The 21,967-nt window shown below is 32.1% G+C and overlaps 1 protein-coding gene across 1 annotated transcript in view; it reads right to left on the reverse strand.

Moving 5' to 3' along the window:
- Nucleotides 1-1,157: 1,157 nt before the first annotated feature.
- LOC126891625 (uncharacterized protein DDB_G0274171-like) overlaps nt 1,158-21,967 on the reverse strand; it is a 40,468-nt gene continuing 19,658 nt past the window's right edge. The window contains exons 4-7 of the mRNA XM_050660849.1: nt 14,659-14,765; nt 9,050-9,247; nt 3,724-3,918; nt 1,158-1,399 (exon numbers count right to left, since the gene is read on the reverse strand). Coding sequence (XP_050516806.1) covers nt 1,158-1,399; nt 3,724-3,918; nt 9,050-9,247; nt 14,659-14,765 — 742 coding nt within the window. The remainder of the gene's footprint in view (nt 1,400-3,723; nt 3,919-9,049; nt 9,248-14,658; nt 14,766-21,967) is intronic.

Raw genomic sequence — 21,967 nt, forward strand, 5'->3', positions numbered from 1 at the left:
ATGCCTCTTCAGTTCTTTATATTTCGCAGCCACGACATTTGTGTGTGACCTACTCTTCTTTGGATTTGGAGTTGAGGGATTCCATATTTTTTCCTCTCAGTATATAGCCCAGATATCCAAGTTTTCGTGTCTTGATCAAGTTGAGCAATTATCTCTCTTTTGTTAAGACTTCCTCATTTTTCACCCTATCTGTCCATGGCATGCGGAACATTCTTCACAAGGTCCACATTTCGAAGGCCTCCAACTTATTAATGGAAGATATTTTCAACGTCGATAATATCTCCATGCTGTATAACAGTATGGACCATACATAGCAATTAACCATTATGTAATGGAGATTGAAGGAAATGTTACAAAGTGGCTGTTTAAATTTAATAAAAACGTCTTGCTTGTTCGGTTCGGCATTTTAGTTGTTTTTGAGGATCCCATTGGTCATTCACCATTATTCCCAAGTGTTTGAATGTTTTCACTTATTCTATTGGAGCATTCTTTACTTGCAGTTCTACTCTTAAAAAGTGAGGCCATTCTTATTGTCATGCATTAATTTTTCTACAATCTAAGCTAGCGAAATAATAAAACAAAGAAGAATAATAGGCATTACATGTCAATAACTTACTTGATTTAAAAGAACGCGAAATAATATAGAACACAATGGTAACAATATAATATAACCAGAATTAATGAAATCGAAATGTCGTCTCCATAAGGTAGGTTGTCAATTAAGACGTCGTTTATTCGGGTTTTGAAAATACGACAAAGATGTACATAAAATTCTTCTTCACGGGGCACAGGCCACATTGTGGAAGTAATAGTGAATATGGGACCACCCAGAAAGCTGTTAGAATTTGTCCAGATGTGGGTGCAGAATTAGGAGCAAAAAAGTAGAAAATAGTAAACAGAAAATTAATAAGGTTGTGTAATCTACCCTTGTGTGGTAGTGACTATAACCTATCAACTAACAACTTTTCCTGTGGATAGACAGATAATTCAAATAAAATAAACGTGCATATTCTTTTATTTGGTATCTTCTAAAACAAATAGAAACACAATATATTAATATAATAAAATTTAGTAAAACACTGTATAATATATAATTCAAAAAACCTCAGTCATCTATTATTTTTTTGTATTATTAACCAAAGCTGAAATATATGTATCTAGGACCTTAACAACCTGACACACTCTGGGCAACACTTACAAGGAGCCTTTTTAAGTATGTATCCTGGTGCACATCTGCGTTGAGGACATACTGCCTGAGTACAGTTAATTTCACATTTCGGTACGCATATAGGACAACAGCTACAAGGCAATCTTCTTAGGACATATCCAGGCTGGCATGATTCTGGTTCTAAGCAGTCTACTACACATGCAATTGGCGGACAATTGATTGGCAATTTAGCTACTGAATAACAAAGAAAGGAAACAAAAACTAAAATTACTAGCTTCATTTTTCCACTAACAATTAATAAGGCTACTTTGCAATAAATGCTTTATATATCTTGTTTCTTTTTGGTGGATTATATACTTTTTATAGTTAAGTTTTTGCCAGCTCTACAATTTAAATGAGTGCATTAATGATAAATATTATAATTTTACAGAAACCATAGCAATGATAAAATATAAATTTGATTACAATAAATTGTCGCTTAATCCCATATAAACATAATATTTAATGTTTTAAATTATCTTATTATCTTTCAATTTCTGTTTAACAAATGTGAAAAATAGTATAATAGCAAATAATATTTTCTAATCTACTTTTTGTGAGTGACTAACCTCATCCATCTTTATCTTTGTCTTCGTCCCTATGCGGGTTCGGATTCACATATCAATAATAATCACCTTTACCAACATGCTCTGCCTAAGCGTCTCTCTAAAGTTTCCTTTGGTCTTCTTCTCCTGCTCCTTCCAGAAACATGCAGTTCAGAAATCGTCGTATTGAGTGACTTACGTCTCGACGTTGAACATGACCAAACCACCTCAACCTATGCTCTCTCATTTTCGCATCAATTGGTGCCACCCTTAGTGTGAGTGACTAATCTATCAACTGAAAAATTTCCTAGGGATAAACAAGTGTGCAGTAGAAATAAAATAAACATGCATATTTGTTTTATTTGGTAATTTTTAAAACAAATTGGAACACAATGTAGTATGGAATAAAATTTAATAGTACACTGTAAATAATAATTCAAAAAACATCAGTTGTCTATTATTTTTTTTGTCATCCAGAGTTGAACTTTAACAGGAAGGTATAATAATTCAAATTTACAACTGACACTCTGGATAACACTTACAAAGATCTACCTAATGATGATGCAGTATGCATTAACCACAACAGCTACAAGGTTGTCTGCTTAGGACATATCCAGGCTGGCATGATTCTGGTTCTCGGCACCTTAAGCAATCCATGGACACTTGGGTAAAGCTTAGGCAGAACATGTTTATGAAGCAAACGGTCATTATTTTTTCATGCAGAACTACCCCTTATAGTTTGTCGCACTTATTTAGAAACACCCTGTATTGATGAATAACATTGCTAGTTATTAAAGTACCTAACTTTTTTATTATCCAACATAATCGAATGAATCAAAAAGCAGAATGTTAAGAAAACCTAAGGCTATAGTCGAGTTTTAATTTCAATATTTTATATACGCTACAATATTTCACAGGGTGTTCCATACTTTGAAGAAAAAACACACGATCATTTTTATACCCGGTATACAATGGCACTTATCTATTTGCCAATAATATTATTACACCAATAATCTTGAAGAATAAAGCTTTAATTTACTAAAAATCACTTAAATCGGACAACAGGTTTAGGAAATACGAAACGTCAAAAATGTCCCATTTTTAAGGTGGTGCGTTAATTTTGATGCTTAGTGTATAAAATAAATTTGATAAAGATGTTTAAAGATTACTTTATTAAGAAAAATATAAAAACATTATATTACTTTATATTTACTTCGTTTACATGCAAGACTTTTATCAATTATTAAAAATGTAGTTTTTAATTCTATTGAAAATGTGTTGATTATAAAATCTTGAAAAAAAATTGGGTAAAGTGACTGTATATTATGGCAATTGAATGGTTCTCCGTCGATTAGCGATGGGTAAAATTACTAGTATTAAATTAGCTAAATTGAAATGGACCTAACGCAAGGCGTACTGCTTTCCCCATTCCTATTCAGCTTCGGTTTACAACCTATTTTTTACATTCCTATTCGGTTTACGGTTTACATTCGGTTTACATTCCTATTCAATTCCTATTCCTATTCCTATTCATTCCTATTCCTATTAAGGTTTACACTCCTATTCAACAAGGTTTAGTGCCTTCGCTGCTCAGGCGGCGAAAGTACTCTTAGTTTGTGCTGACGATGTTGACACAATTTCACAATCCACCCGACATGAGAAATTGTTTTTAGCCCTTTTTAAGGCTGACCCAAAAAAGCTGGTAAATTGCCTTTAAAAGTGGTCAAAGAAGATAAGTAGTTGGTAGTTACTAAAAATACAAGACGAAGAATGCATATTTGTTTTATTTTATAACTTTTACAAAAAAGTAGAAACACAATGTGTTAATGTATTAACATTTAGTAAAACATTGTACTATAATAATATATGATTAAAAAAGCATCAGTCATATATTATATTTTTGATTTAATTAAAGTTGAACTTAAAGAAACTTATACCTTTACAACCTGACACACTCTGAGCAGCACTTACAAGGATCCTTTTTTAGTATTTGTCCTGGTTCACACATGCATCTAGGGCATACTGCCTGAGTACAATTAACTTTACATTTCGGTTCGCATGTAGGACAACAGCTACAAGGCAATCTTCTTAGGGTATATCCAGGCTGGCATTGTGGTGGAACTGGACACGCTACTAAGCATGGTCTTTTTGGACACGGGAGCAAAGCTAGTGAAGAACACAGATAGAAAACGAATACTAAAATTACTAGCTTCATTTTTCTGCTGGCACTATGGAGGCTACTGATATTTTTAATAAATGCGAAATTATAAATATAACTTATGCCTTTTTGGTGGATTATATATACTCTCTAAAGTTAACTTTTTGTCTGTTTTACAATTTAAATGAATGCATTAATGATAAATATAATTTTACAAAAAATATGATTTTTATAAATTTATACACGGTGTTCGAAAGACTTGACAAGTTTAATTCTATTATTTATCGTATGTCGATTTATCGTTATTATTATCATCGATTTATCATTATTATTATTATCGATTATTATCGTTACATTTTTTTATTTATTTATCGTATGGCTATATCACAGTTTTTGTATATAAATAAAGATAACAAAATATAATGAAAACAAAATAATGAAAAACAAAACACTACTAATAAGAGGAGAACACAAACAGGTTTATAATATATAAATAATGATCTGACTATAAAAGAAAGAGCAATCCAAAATAAACTCAAAATAATTGCAGAAAAAAAGAGAAGAAAACAAGAATGTAAAAATAGGATATCAAAAACTAATAATCAATGGAGGAAAATGGATATGAAGTACAAAAAATAATAAATTGAAAAAAGAACAAAGAAGCAATAGCTCGCAAACAGAAAATTGGCACAATAACTACAAGGAAAAGAGATGGTAAGACATTAACGGAAACGGCGAAGCAAAGAACAGGAAATGAAGATGGTAAGAGTAATAAACCAACAATTTGGAGACAAGCAACGTGGAATATGAGAGGACTTAATGGAAAAGTGGCAGAATTAAGCTATGAGTTTGATAGAAACAGAATAGAAATACTAGTAATAACAGAAACCAAAAAGAAAGGCAACGGAGAAATGTATTTAGAAGGTGGATATATTCTTATATACAGCGGTCTACCGAATGAAAAAGAGCAGCAGCGGGAGTGGGATGTATGATAAAAAAAACAACATAAAACACATACAAAAATGGAAAAGTTACACAGAAAGAATACTTACAGTAGAGATTAAGGATGAATGGGAAGAAAACCAAACCATAATCACGGTGTATGACCCAAATAAAAATGATAAAAAGGAAATAAAGGTCAAATTCTCGGACGACATCAACATAGCCGTAGAAAACACTAAAGGAAATATTTTTATTATTTTAATGGTAGAGTAGAAACCCAGGATATATCAACATCTGATATAATTGGAAAATATGGCGAGGAGGTGAGAAATAACAATGGAAGAAGATTAATAGAATTTTGAGAATTAAATAACCTAATAGTAACAAATACATAATAAGAACATAAAAACATACATAAATTCACAAGACAAGAACCAAGAGAAACTGAAAAATCAATAATTGATGAAAATGAAATAAAAATGTATATCATTTTTATTCAGTTGCAATGCGAAGGCAAAACTGTCTTATTTTTCACTTAGAACAGAGAGCGCAAACTAGCACTCTAAATCGACGATTTTCGACTCTATTTAGAGTCATCATCAGAGAGGAGTAGGTTTGCTGCTCTCTACTCCAAGTGACGAAACTCCGAGAACTTATCCCCGCATTGCAACTGACGTTTCTGGAGTAGGTGTCTAACGACATCTGGCAACTAAAAGTCAAAGTTTTCAACGTAATAGAAATATTAAAAATGTTGAAATTATTAAAAACATTCCTAAAAGATATTTAATTAAAAACTTATTGGACCATTTTCCTGGTAACAGGCCATGGATTCTAAAAATTGCAAGCCAGATGGATGCTGAAGCGAAGAAGACAAGATGGAATTCAAACATTTACAATTCACGATCCCGTCTGTTTAGCTGGTAAATTCCAACGGAAAATGGACCTATTTACTCAAAGCAGTAAAACTAATATAAAATGAAATAAAAATGTACACAATTTTTATTCAGTTGCAATGCGAAGGCAAAACTGTCGTATTTTTCACTTAGAACAGAGAGCGCAAACTGATGATGACTCTCTGTTCTAAGTGAAAAATACTCTGTTTTTGTCCTACTAAGTTTTAAACCTTTTTCCTCCAGAGCTTGTCTCCACTGTTCCAGTTTTTATTCTCATTCACTATTTCCTATTAACACTACATTATCAGCATACATTAAGCACCAAACGTTAACCTGTAGTTTCGCTGTAATCTAAGCACCGAGCCTTGGTGCAATCCTACTTTCACATGAAATTTATCAGTCCACAGCTTTCCTAACACTAGTCGTTTCTCCCTCATACATATCTCTCACAATTTTTACATATTCACCAGGGACCCCTTTCTTATTGAGTGCCCACCAGAGAACCCTAATAACACAAAACATTCCAGGAATGTTCCTAGAAGGTACACACAGGACATTGAACACATTCCTGGAATGTCCCCAAAAGCACACGAACGTCCCTGGAAAGTCCCAGGAAAGTGCTGTGTCAGCATTTTAAACATTCCTTGAATGTCTTGTTGGAACATTCCATGAATATCTACGAATGTTCTTTGAACATTCACAGTATATTGTTTAGACTGAATGTCTTGTTGAAACATTCCATGAATGTTCTTACGACATTCAAAGTATATTTTTTAGTCATTATCTGAAATATATCGTCAGTGATGTGACAATACCTCCTATATGTTTTTTCATGAGTTTTGCAGGAGACGAAAAACATTTTTTACGGTCACCTCCTGTTTTCATACTTGACTTGTTTTGTAGTAAATAGATAGTTGAATTTACTACAAAACAAATCAAAAAATATATGAAAACACGAGGTGGCCCAAACAAGTTTTTCATCTCCTACAAAATTCATGAAAAAGCAGATAGGAGGTATTGTCACATCACCGACGATATACCAGAAGTACAGTAGGAAAAATGAAAAAATACCCATGAACGAACATATAAAACACGCTGTATTTTCCTGTAACCGTGTCACACAAAAAACTGGTCAGCATAAGTACATGTAATAATTATTGTTACTTACACTGGACAATTTTCTTTGTGACATGGTGACAGGAAAATACAGCGTGTTTTATATGTTCATTCATGGGTATTCTTTCATTTTTCCGACTGTATATGTAGCCATACCAAATAATACATCCTTGATAAATATAAACATTTTTATTGCACAAAATCTTGTCATATATTTTTTTCCATAATCATCATTACGATGACGATTCATTGTATTGAATTGTTCATTAGAATTACAATCTGGTCATAACTCTGACCAATGAGCAATTTTAATTTAACCTAAATTACTACTGTTCCTTAAAATGAAGAGCTTACCCATGGCGTCTCTTATCTAATCTAACAGGCACACAAGCACTATGCTCTGCTTTTCTAACCGCACTATTCTAACATACACATGCACACAAGCATTATGCTCTGCTTTTCACTAGCACTCAAACTAGTTCAAAAGGCTTTGTCCTCTTCAATCTTCTAGTTTGCCCAGTAGTATCCAGGAGCTGGATTTCCTCAATATTCTTGTACAAAGTTGTTGCTTGTGACTTCCAACTTTACTCCAACTTTAAAAACAAATCCAGCTGTAAAATATTTATATGCCTGAAGGCTTTCGTATGCTTTCATCTATAATATCTATAATAGTAATTTGGTGGAATGCACTTTATGGTAAAATCCAATTCTGACTGAATTGTATATAGATCTAAATCCCCAATTATTTTCAGCTTCAATAAATATCTAAAACAATAAAAGAAATAATGTTATTGCTTGCATAATTCATCAATATTGATAAATATCAGGGAAAAATGAACATTGATAAAAATTGTTTGCCCTACCTTTCTCCAAACATCTGGTGTCTCCAATAATAATTTCCTTAAATAATCACTTTGCAGTGTGGTAAATTTTATAGTGTGGTAACCAGAACCAGAAGTCACGTGGTTTGGATTGCCTAAATACATATACACGCGCAGCAAATTTGAAAATGAATGCAAATTGAATAGTAAATGGCCTCTCTTAAAATATAGGACATTGGTAGTATGTTCATAGAATGTCTTGTGGTAACATTCCACGAATAACTTAATCAGATATTCACCGAATGTTCCTTGAATGTCCAGAACATTCAAAAATTAATAGAACTTTGATAGTACATTCCTGGAATGTTTTGTGTTGTTAGGGAATCTCTCGAGTAACTCTATCATATGCTTTCTTAAGATCAACGAGTACCATATGAGCGTTGGTCTCATTATTCCTGTATTTTTCCATCAGTTGCCTTATAATGAAAATTGCATCTGTTGTTGATCTGCCCTGCATAAAGTCAAATTGATTATCGGGTATTTCGGTTTCTTCACGTATCCGTCTATCAATTACTCTCTCCCATATTTTCATGATGTGGCTAAGTAGTTTTATAGCACTGTAGTTTGTAGAATATTGTATGACTCCCTTGTTTTTGTAAACAGGTACTAATATACTGCTTCTCCATTCGTATGGGATTTGTCCAACTTCCATTCATTCATTTGCAGAACAGTGTGACTGATTTTATATAACTGTGTATGTGTAGCGTACTGATATACAATGAAAGATATTTATACACGATATCCTAAATACTTGACAAGTTTACTTTTATTCCACGCAAAATGATAATACTACAATCTAAGCTAGCGAAATACGAAAGCACAGAAGAATAAAACGTATTACAGTAATTCATTTACTCGATTTATCAGAAAACGAAATAATATAGAACACACAACGTATTAACCAGAATTGATGAAATTGAAGTGTCGTCTTGATATGGTTGGTTCTTAATTATTGAGCCAGCTGGTAGGATTATTTCAGATGTGGGTGAATAATTGGATGCAAAAAAAGTAGAAAATAGTAAACAGCAAATAAGGTTGTGTAATCTACACTTATGTGGTAGTGACTACGACCTATCAACTAACAATTTTCCTGTTAATAGACAGCTAATTCAAATAAACGTGCATATTTGTTTTATTTGGTAACTTTTTCAAAAAATAGAAACACATTAATGTAATTAAATTTAATGAACAACAACTGTAACATATAATTAAAAAAATAGCAGTCATCTATTATTTTTTGTATCAAACAAAGATGAACTTAAGCAGCTTGAAACTTTACAATCTGACACATTCTGGGCAACACTTACAAGGATCCTTTTTAAGTATGTATCCTCGTGCACATCTGCGTTGAGGACATATTGCTTTAGTACAGTTAATTTCACATTTCGGTACGCATTTAGGACAACAGCTACAAGGAAATCTTTTTAGGACATATCCAGGCTGGCATTGTTCTGGAACTGGGCAATCTTCTAAACATGCAAGTGGACAACTGATTGGCAGTTTTGCTACTGAATAACAAAGAATAAAAACGAAAACTAAAATTACCAGCTTCATTTTTCTGCTGGCGCTTAATGAGGCTACTGATATTTTCAATAAATGCGAAATTATAAATATATCTTGTTTCATTTCAGTGGATTATATACTCTTTAAAGTTAATATTTTCTGCCTGTTTTACGATTTAAATAAATGCATTAATGATAAATATTATAATTTTACAGAAAAGTTTGGTGGATTTTATGTAAAATAGTGATATACAGAGTGTCCAGAAACTGTCCTGACAAACGAATACTGAAGATTCCTCAGATAGTTTTAAGACAATTAAACCCAATTGACATAGTCAGAAAATGTAGTTTTTTAAGTACCTCCAGAACATTTCAATTTAGAAAAATAAAAACTGGTACGCCTCTTTTTCTTCCAGAGCTAAATCTATTTACTAACCAGTGACTAACTAATTAAATGAAATTTTTTCTTGCGGATAGGCACATAGTTCAAACAAAATAAACATACGTATTTGTTTTAATTTGGAAATTTTTAAAATAAATTGGAACACAAGGTATTAATGCAATAAAATTTAATAAAACACTGTAAATTATACATAATTCAAAAAACATTATTTATTTATTAGTTTTTTGTGTCATCCAGAGTTGAACTTAAGAAACTTGAACAGGAAGGCATAATTCACATTTACTAGTGACACTCTGGGCAACACTTACAAGAAGCTTTTTAATAATTCGGTTTTGGTACGCATTCACGACAACAGCCACAAGTCAATCGTCTTAGAACATATCCAGGCTGGCATGATTTTGGTTCTTGGCACTCAAAGCAAGGCATGAATGGACACTTGGGTAAAGCTAATGCAGAACATAGAAAGGAAATGCAAACTACAATTAATGCTATCTTCATTTTTCTACTGACACGTAATAATGGTACTGGTAATTTCAAATGAGAAATTATATGTATAGCCTGTTTATTTTTAGTGGCTTATATATAGTTTTTAGAGTTAAATTTTTTCTCTTTTAAAAGCTAAAATTGGAATATTTATCATTAATTCATTCATTTAATTATACTATTTATAAATTTTTAATGATAAATATTAAATATTGTACAGTAGCGCGTCATTAATATAACTTTTTCGAATGTTCTGCGAAACTTTGGCAACAGTGGCAATATTTGACATTCTTTAAGATCAATATTTTGACATAATACTCATAGGCTAGCTAATTGGAACTAATAGAAAACATTTTATTATTAGTAAATAAATATTCATTAGAACAAACCAAAATGAGTGCAAATTTAATTTTAACAAAGGTATTTGCACGAAATAATAATAAAAAATAATAAATAGTCATTTCGTTGGGAAGCGAAACAAGAGCCGTCTTATTTTATTTAGTTCATAGAGCGCAAAAGCACTATAACTAGTTTCAACCTTTTTTTTTTAATATAACTTTAAATTAACTTTTCCCATTTTTTAAAGTATTGATTATTTCATTCATAGGAGATTCTGACCAATAGAAAGCTACAGAAATCTAAATTAAATCGATAATTTTTGATAATTTCCCGTCGTCAAGTATATTACGTCAGATACCCTTCGTTGCTACGAAAAAATACATTCAGTGACATTAATGACAATTAATGTTTTAAAAATTATAAAAGTGATGACTTTCAACCGTAAAATATTTATAACAACTGTGTGTTTAATTGTACTAATTTGTACTTACATAAATAAATTACAATTAAATTTTGGTTTTGAACAGTTTTATTCATGAAATAATCGCAACAAATTGCACTCGATCTCTAAAATTAATATAGAATTTTAGAGCTCTTGTGCAATTACTACTGATAATATTTTTAGTATAAAAAAATCCCCCTAAAGGTTTATATACTCGCATTAGAGTTCTAAATATTTTTACGTAAATATACTTACCTAACTCAAAACTAACAATAATCAATTTTTTCAAATAGTCCAACATCTAAGTTCTAGTACACAAAAATATAATAAATTACATAATTATAAAATAAACACTACTTTCCTATGGATCAACACCAACACTAACAATATATTAATACACTACTGCACTGAACAGATATCGATACAGATAACAGAACAGATAAGATAATCGTGCTGTTACTTAGAAATCTGACGCAAATTTGTCAAAATGGCAGTGACTATTTCTCTATGTTGACTAATCAGTTATTAGTTATAATATATTCGATTTCTTGTTAGAGATAAAAAATTTTAGTGCATAGTTCCAATATGACACAAAATCTAGGCATGGGATAACAAAGTTTATTTGAAGAAAGTGTATTTTTTTGTTCTCCTCAATGGCGGTACAGGCTCGTTTTTTTTAATATTGTATTTAGTTATAGAGTAATTTCCACATACTAAGAACATATTCCTCAAATTGGGCTCTGTACCGCCATTTTTACTAAAAGATTCCAAATTATATCCGCAATCCTGGAACGCGTTTTCCGTTTTGATGACGACCTACTGTAGCCCCTTAATGTATTCATTTACAAAACAGTATGACCAATTTTATATAGCTGTGTAGCGCACTGATATCCAATGAAAGATTACACGGTATCCTAAATTACTTGACTTTACTTTTATTTCACGTAAAATGATAATACTACAATCTGAACTAGCGAAATAAGAAAGCACAGAAGAATAAAACGCATTACAAGTCATTAATTTACTCGATTCATAAGAAAACGATATAATATAGAACAGAACGATAAAAACATATTAAGAGGAAACAGTAGCGATCAACAGGTAGCGAAAACGAGTTACAAGATTTCGGCTGTAATTTTGAATATTTTTTCGAGATATTTGGCACACGTATTCGTAATATAATAAAGAATGGCGGTACAGAGCCCAATTTGATAAAATATATTAATATGTGGAAATTACTCTGTAATTAAATACAATATTAAAAAAAACAAGCCTGTACCGCCATTAAGAAGAACAAAAAGATAAACTTTCTTCAAATAAACTTTTTTATCCGATGCCTAGATTTTGTGTCATTTTGGAACTACTAATGAAATAAAAAATTTTAGTAGTTCCAAAATGACAAAAAGTTTATTTGAAGAAAGTGTATTTTTTTGTTCTTCTTAATGGCGGTACAGGCTCGTTTTTTTAATATTGTATTTAATTACAGAGTAATTTCCACATATTAATATATTTTTAAAATTGGGTTCTGTACCGCCGTTCTTTATTATATTACGAATACGTGTGCCAAATATCTCGAAAAAATATTCAAAATTACAGCCGCAATATTGGAACGCGTTTTTGCTACCTGTTGATCGCTACTGTATCACCTTAACGAAACTGATGAAATTTAAGTGTCGTCTTGATACGGTTGGTTGTCAACAGGGAGTTTGCACATTTTTTTTTATTACATAATAATGTTCAGTTTTGTTTAAAAATGAGATTTCCAAAATTTCACGCTTCTAAAACTAATAATAACTTAGAAGTACAAATTTAAAGTCTTCGGTATCTTAAAATAGGTCAAACGGCCCGTGACGTCACTCAGTTTAACTATATGGTTCCGTTTATGGTTATGATTAGGTATATTCTTCTTCTTCTTCTTTAGTTTATTGGCCTCCACCATTTTGGTATACCTCGTCGCGAAATAAAGGAAAAATATTTATATTCTATTAACATTTATCGTATGTCATTGTAATAATATATACCAGTTTGTTGACATTGTAGTTTGATATAGTTATTGAAGGAAAGGAAAGAAGGTTTACTACGGAAAATAAAACCATTTTGTAAAAGTACAGTTTTCTATGAATAGTTCAAACGATCAAAACACTTGTAACGTCAAATAAATGTATTTTCTCCTGACGTTTATAACGTCTAATTTAAAATTCTGTTTACTTTGTTGGAAAAATGTAAATGTACAAACGAGTGACGTCACGACGCGTTTTAGGCCACCTGTTTTAATTTGAATTTTTAATCGCTTTTGGGGGCCAAACGAAAGATCTACAAAAAATTTTTATCTTTGATACATATTTTAAATTATGTTCTGTTGTGATTTATAACATTTTTTTCGAATTTAAAAATTTATTCCCTACTATCGGGACGTCGTTTGTTTTCATTTTGGCAATACAACAAAGACCTATATAAAATATTTGTAAACCGGGATACACTGTGGAAGATAATTATTGTGAAAATACGAGTATACAGAAAGCGAGTAAGATTAGTTCAGATGTGGGTGCAGAATTGGGTGCAAAAAAGTAGAGAATAGTAAACAGCAAATTAATAAGGTTGTGTAATCTACACTTGTGTGGGAGTGACTATAACCTATCAATTAACAATTTTTCCTGTGAATATACAAATAGTTCAAATAAAATAAACGTGCATATTTTTTTTATTTGATAACTTTAAAAAAAATAGGAACACAATGTATTAATGTAAGTAAATTTTATAAACAACGACTGTAAAAATATAATTCAAGAAACATCAGTCATCTATTATCTTTTGTATCAACTAAAGATGAACTTAAGCAGCTTGAACCTTTACAACCTGACACATTGTGGGCAACACTTACAAGGATCCTTTTTAAGTATGTATCCTGGTGCACATCTGCGTTGAGGACATATTGCCTTAGTACAGTTAATTTCACATTTCGGTACGCATGTAGGACAACAGCTACAACCTAATCTTTTTAGTACATATCCAGGCTGGCATCGTTCTGGAACTGGGCACTCTATTGGACATGCAATCGGACAATTTATTGGCAGTATAGCTACTGAATAACAAAGAATGGAAATGAAAAATAAAATTACTAGCTTCATTTTTCTGCTGGCACTTTATGAGGCTACCGATATTTTCAATAAATGCCCAATTATAAATATATCTTGTTTCTTTTCGGTGGATTATATACTCCCTAAAGTTAATTTTTTGCCTGTTTTACAATTTAAATGAATGCATTAGTGATAAATATTATAATCTTACAGAACAGTATGGTTGATTTTATGTAAAATGGTGATATACAGAGTGTCCAGAATTTCTCCTGACAAACGAAGACTGAAGATTCCTCAGATAATTTTTAAACAATTAAACCCAATTCACCTAGTCCGAAAATGCGTCCTAACAGAGCTTCTTAGAGCTCTGAAGATGGCGCCTTGTCATTAGCTTTTTTTTAATATCCCAGAAAACTTCTATTTAGAAAAACAAAAACTAGTACGCATATTTCTTTCCAGAGATAAATCGATTGACTAACCAGTGACTAACCTATAAATTGAAAATTTTTCCTGCGGATAAGCAAATAGTTCAAATAAAATAAACAAGTATAATAACTGTTTTATTTGGTAGTTTTAAAAATAAATTGCAGCACAATCTATTAATACATCATCAGCATTATCATCAATGGCGTTACAACTCTGCGTGAATCTTTGCCGCGGTTACTATTACCTTCCATGTTTGTCGGTCCTGTGCCACTAAGTCCCTTCTCTAGATATTCTTTGACTGCATCTTTCCACCTTTTTGTAGGCCGTCTTATAGACCTTCTTCCATCTGGACTTTCCCAGAACAATGTATTAATGCAATAAAATTTAATAAAACACTGTAATTCAAAAAACATAAGTTTATTTTATCATATATTATTTTATTGTATCATCCAGAGTTGAACTTACGACACTTGAACAGGAGGTATAATTCAAGTTTACAACTGACACTCTGGGCAATACTTACAGGGATCTTTTTAATGCCTCGGTACGCATTTAGGACAACAGCTACATCCTAATCTTCTTAGGACATATCCAGGCTGGCATTGTTTTGGTTCTAAGCAGTCTAATGGACATGCAATTGGACAATTGTTTGGCAGTATAGCTACTGAATAACACAGAATTGAAACGAAAACTAAAATTGTCAGCTTCATTTTTCTACTGGAATTTAATGCTACTAGTATTTTCAATAAATGCGAAATTAAATATTTTGATTCTTTTTGGTGGATTATATACTTTTTTAAGTTCATCTTCTGCCTGTTTTACAATGTAAATGAATGCATTATTGATAAATATTATAATTTTACCTGAAAAGTATGGTTGATTTTATGTAAAATGGTGATATACAGAGTGTCCAGAAACTTTCCTGACAAACGAAGACTGAAGATTCCTCAGATAGTTTTAAGACAATTAAACCCACTTCACCTAGTTCGAAAATGCGTCCTAACGGAGCTTTTTAGAGCTCTGAAGATGGCGTCTTGTCATTGGATTTTTTTAAATACTTCCAGAACACTTCTATTTAGAAAAACAAAAACTTGTACGCCTATTTACCTTCTAGAGATAAATCGATTGACTAACCTATCAACTGAAAATTTTTCCTGTGAATAGACACATAGTTCAAATAAAATAAACATGTAAAATAATTGTTTTATTCTTTAAAAAGAGAGAAACTCATCTTATTACGTACAAAGGTGGACAACATCAATCCCAAATAGACTATTTCATAATAAGGAAAGAAGACATACGTGAATGCAAGGACTGCAAGGTAATAGTTAGTGAGACAGTAAGCCAGCAACACAAGCTATTTGTTTTGGACATTGAAGTAAAAAGAGTAGCTAAACCAAAATATCGGAGAGGACCACAAAAAATCAAGTGGTGGATTCTAAAAGATGAGAAGGAAGGCCTATCCAGGGAAAGAATAGTAGACAACATATATGTTGGAACATAAAAGGAAGCCTTAATAAAATTTGGAGAAAAATGGCCCGTAGTATTAGAGAGACTGCTATTGAAATACTTGGGAAAACGTCAGGAAAAAAGTTTCAGGATAAAGATTCTTGGCGGTGGTCAAACGAAGCACCAAGAAAAATAAAAGAGAAGGGAAAATTTTATAAAAAGTGTTAAGAAACCATATCCGACACAGATGTTCAAGACTATATGGTGGCGAAAAAGGAAGAGAAAGTAGCAGTAGCAAAAGCCAAAGCAGAAGTTTATTCAAACCTATACGATCAACTTGATACTAGGGAAGGCGAAACGAAGATATATAAAATAGCCAAACAGAGAGCAAACAAAGCAAGAGATTTTAATTAGATTAGATGTATCCGAGATAAAAATGATAAAATACTAGTTCACGAAAAGGATGTCAAAACGAGATGGAGAAAGTACTTTGACATCTTAAATGAAGAATTTGACAGACAGCCTGTAGAGTCAACGGAGACATTAGCAACAATGGTCACCAAAATAACAAACGAGGAACTGTCTCTAGCGCTCCAAAATTAAAGAAAGGAAAAGCGGTAGGACCAGATGATATTCCTGGGGAAGTATGGAGAGCATTGGGAGAGACAGAAACAAGGTAGCTAGCAGGTTTATTTAATAGAATATTGGAAGTTGGACAAATGCCAGACGAATGGAGAAGCAGTGCACTAGTAACTGTCTACAAAAAAAAGGGAGATATACATCAGTGTACAAACTACAGGGCTATAAAACTGCTTAGCCACACCATGAAAATATGGGAAAGAGTAATTGATAGACGGATAGGTGAAGAGACCGAAATATCCGAGAATCAATTTGGCTTTATGCAAGGCAGATCAACAACAGATGCAATTTTCATTATAATGCAATTGATGGAAAAATACAGGAGTGAAGAAACAAACGCTCATATGGTATTCATTGATCTTGGGAAAGCATATGATAGAGCTCTTCATGAAAATCTGTGGGGGGCACTCAATAAGAAAGGAGTCCCTGGTGAATATGTAAATATTGTGAGGGATATGTATGAGGAAGTAACAACTAGTGTTAGAAGAGGTGTGGTAGAGACTGATAAATTTCATCTTAAAGTAGGATTGCACCAATGCTCGGTGCTTACTTAGTCCGTATTTATTCTCATTAGTTTTGGACAAGATAACAGCGAAACTACAGAGTAACATTCCATGGTGCTTAATATATGCTGATGATGTCGTGTTATTAGGAAATAGTGAAAGAGACTTAGAACAAAAACTGGAACAGTGGAGACAAGCTCTGGAGAAAAAAGGTTTAAAACTTAGTAGGCCAAAGACAGAGTATTTGCAATGTTCATTTAAAGATGGAGTTACTACAAATAAAATGGTATCTTTGGATGGTGAACTGATTGTAAAAAGCAATAGCTTTAAGTACCTAGGATCGGTATTACAGAGTAATGGAGAAATAGATGGAGATGCATGCAGTAGAATTAGGGCTGGATGGATGAAGTGGAAAGAAGCGAGTGGTGTGTTGTGTGACAGAAAAATTCCAATGAAGTTGAAGGGAAAATTCTATAAAACAGCCATAAGATCGGCTATGATGTACGGAACTGAATGTTGGGCAGTGAAAAAGAAAGAGGAACAACGAATGCATGTGGCGGAAATGAGAATGCTTAGATGGATGAGTGGAGTGAAAAAGGATAAAATTAAAAATGGGTATATTAATAGAAGTCTAGGTGTGGCATCAATTGATGCCAAAATGAGAGAGACTAGGTTGAGATGGTTTGGTCATGTTCAACGTCGAGACGTTGGTCACCCAATACGAAGAATTGCTGAAGTGCAGATTCCTGGAAGGAGTAGAAGAGGAGACGATTATGCAGGACATGTTGGTAAAGGGGATTAATATTGATATGACTCAAGATAGAATTGTATGGAGAAATGCAATTAGGGAAGCCGGCCCCGCATAGAGATAAGGCAAAGAGAATGATGATGAATAATGGTTTTATTTTGTAGTTTTTAAAATAAATTGGAGCACGATCTATTAATGCATCATTATCATCATCGTCATCATAATCAATGGCATTACAACTCTTTGTGAGTCTTTGCCGCGTTTAATATTGCCTTCAATGTTTGTCGGTCCTGTGCCACTTATTCCCATTGTCGCACTCCCATTTTCTCTAGATGTTCTTTGACTGCATCTTTCCACCTTTTGTAGGCCGTCCTACAGACCTAATAATAAAATATAATCAATAAAATTTTATAAAACACTTTAAAATGTAATTCAAAAAACATCAGTTTATTTCATAATCTTTTATTTTTTTTGTGTCATCCAGAGTTGAACTTAAGACACTTGAACAGGAAGGCATAATTCAAATTTATAACTGACACTCTGGGCAACACTTACAAGGATCCTTGTTAATACCTCGGTACGCATTTAGGACAACAGCTACAAGGCAATCTTCTTAGGATGTATCCAGGGTGGCATGATTTTGGTTTCTGGCACTCAAAGCAAGGCATTAGTGGACACTGGAGCAAAGCTACTGCAGAACATAGAAAGGAAATGCAAACTAAAATTATTGCTATCTTCATTTTTCTACGAGCACATAATAATGGTACTGTTTTTTTCAAATGCGAAATAATATATCGTGTTTCGCTTTGATCGCTTATATACTTTTTAGAGTTAACTTTTTTTATTAAACACTCTGTTCTACAATTTAAATGAATCGATTAATGATAAATATTATAATTTTACATAAATGTATGACCGATTTTATGTATCTGTATAACCCGTGATACACCGTGATATATGTTTATACAAGGAATTCGACAGACTTAACAAGTTTACTTTTATTTAACGTAAAATGATAATAATGTATGTCCATAAAGTTTTCGGAAAAAATACATATATTTATATTTTCTATTTGTAAATTAGTAGTCCAGAGAAATACGGATTTTCTCAGGACACTCAAATATCCAGGTAGCTGACTACTTTTTTAGTAGTTGTAGACCTAAAGGAAGAAAACCTACATGTTTCCTGCCTAGAGCTCGCGTCCTTTTTTTATTTTTTATCAATTTAGTGCAAAAAACGCGATTTTTTCGATTTTTTGCACCCCATTAAAAATCTAAATAGTTGAAATAAAATTACAAAATTAGATTTTTTAGAACATTTAAAAAGCTTCAAAATACCGATTTTTGAATGTTAAAAAGTCAATTTGTTGCTTCGTAAATTTAACCTAGGATTCTAGGGTTTCACCCAAAGTTGGGTATTTTGGTACTTAACAAACTCTCAAAATTTGAAACCGATCCATTAATAAGTTTAAAAGTTATTCTATTTGTTTATCCCAGAGACCTTTATTTTGTAATAACATTTAACAGAAAATAATGAACATATGGCAATTCTGAGTATGCCATATGAAAGTAGGAGAGTGTCAAAATGTATTAAAAAATGATAAAAAAAATTATTAATATAGCCAAAAATCCTAATGCCAAATTTTTTAAATTTTGTAATTTATGAACATTTAAAATAACTTTAAAAATATTGCTCTGAAGCTATTTCCTTGTGGCATTTTTATGATTAACTATTTAGATGGGAAATAAGCCGCAATTAAATTGAAAAAAAAAAACAATTTTATTAACGTTTCGAAGCCCAAATTGGGTTAAGTTGTGAAAATACAAAATACTACAAAATATTTTTTTAAAATGTTATCCGTAGAAACAATATTTTTATATATTCGAAAAGCTATTATTTTAACACGCATTTTCAAACAAGGAAATTTAGCCTGGATTCATTTGGAACAAAGTTGGCATGTGATTTTTTTTAATTCACAGCTAATTTGTTTATAATAAATAAGGAATCTCATTAATAACATTTTAAAGAATTGGCTTTGTGCTTTTTGTTAAAAAATTTGCACAAACATTGTACCTTGACAGCACCCTCTACGTTTTTTCAAAAATGTAGTTTAAACGGTTATTAGGTTGAACCTACAAATCCATCGAGTTAAAATATCGAAAAAGCAATTTCAAGCTAATACAATTTTCTGTATTTATCTCCGGATTAACTCAATGGATTTTGATCTTTCTTTCTTTTAATTTGTTTAGACAATTTGTTTAATGTGTAATAAATGTTTAATAAACAGTCTAATTTGTTTAAACAACTCCTGAAAAAATATTTTGTTCACAAAAATCTATTTTTTTAATTATAGTATCATTAATTATCATAGAAAAAGTTAAAGTACACTTTAATAAATAAATTATTTTTATTAGATATGTAATTATTATTAATTCAAGATAATTTATTTATAAAAGTATACCTTAATATTTTCTATGATTAATAATGACAGTATGATTAAAAACATGGACTTTTGGGGAAATTTTTTTTAATACTTTAAACAAATTAGACTCTTTATTAAAAATAAAATAAAAATTCCATTTTTATTCAGTTGAAATGCGAAGGCAAAACCGTCTTATTTTTTACTTAGAACAAGGAGTGCAGACCAGAACTCTAAATCGACGATTTTCGACTCTGTTTGGAGTCATCATCAGAGAAACTTAGGTCTGCTGCTCTCTATCCGAAGTGACAAAATTCCGAAAGCTTATCCCCGCATTGCAACTGACGTTTATGGAGTAGGTGACTAGCGTCATCTAGCAACTGAAAGCCATAGGAGGTTTTCAACCTAATAGGAACATTAATAATATTGAAAAATATTAAAAATATTACTAAAAGATTTTCAATTGAAAACTTATTGGTCCATTTCCCTAGTAGCACCTCCATGGCTTCTAAAAATTGCAAACCAGATGAATGCTAAAGCTAAGAAGACAAGAGGGCATTCAAAAACCTACAATTCACGCCCCTTCTGTTCAGCTGATAAATTCCAACGGAAAATGGACCTAGTTATTCAAAGGAGTAAAGACCAATATAAAAATAAAATAAAAATTCCATTTTTATTCAGTCTCATTTTTCACTTAGAACAGGGAGCGCAGACCAGCACTCTAAATTGACGATTTTGCACTCTATTTGGAGTCATCATCAGAGAGGCGTAGGTCTGCTGCTCTCTGCCCGAAGTGAAAAAATTCCGAAAGCTTTTCCCCGCATTGCAACTGACGTTTATGGGGTAGGTGACTAGTAGGCCACCCTGTCTTTAATTATTTTGTTGGTAATACCGCCTGGAAAATTTTAATCCATGTAATATGTTTGTATTACCTTGAAAAAGAGAGTTTCAGGAGGTTTAGTGTAAGTTAGAGGTATTTTATTTTTGTACATTTGGTCTTCATACATTGTCAATTTCCTGTAGCTTTCAACGTATATGGGTTTTTTTAGTACACCAATATGTGTGGCTTATATCTAATATGTAAATTTAAATTATGAATATATCTTAAGTATGTAGCTGATGTTTTTTGAGATAATTAATGATTTAATAATTATCTTAATTATTAGTTAAGATCTAGAACTAGATGTTTTTTCAAGTTTAAATGAAAAATTTTTCCAACCTTCTTTTTCTTGTGGTGCTGTCTCCTTTAGTGGAAGTTGGCGACTAAACTAGCAAATCTGTCTTTGTCCAATGCGGCTCTAAAAAACGATAAGCCAAGACCAGGCCAGTCTCTAATATTTCTATGTCATAAAATCTGGCGCCTAACGGGACTTCATTTCCTTCAATCGTACCCTGTATGAGCAGTTGCGCGACGCGGTACTTTTCTTTTCTAATTATGTGCCCCAAGTAGCTAACTTTTCTAACTTCGATGATCTTTAGCAGCTCCCTATCGGTACTTATTCTCCTCAGAACATTTTCTTTGGTAGTGTGGGTTGTCCAAGGTATTTTCAATATCCTTCTATAAAGCCAGAATTCAAAGGCTTCTAACTTATTCATCACTGTTATGTTGAGTGTCCAGGTCTCCGTTCCAACCTTCTTTTTCTTGTGGTGCTGTCTCCTTTAGTGGAGGTTGGCGACTAAACTAGCAAATCTGTCTTTGCCCAATGCGGCTCAAAAAAAGATGGTGAGTCAAGACCAGGCCAGTCTCTAATATTTCTAAGTCATAAAATCTGGCGCCTAGCGGGACTCCATTTCC

Source organism: Diabrotica virgifera, chromosome 1 (genome assembly GCF_917563875.1).
Source record: "Diabrotica virgifera virgifera chromosome 1, PGI_DIABVI_V3a".
NCBI lineage: Eukaryota > Metazoa > Arthropoda > Insecta > Coleoptera > Chrysomelidae > Diabrotica > Diabrotica virgifera.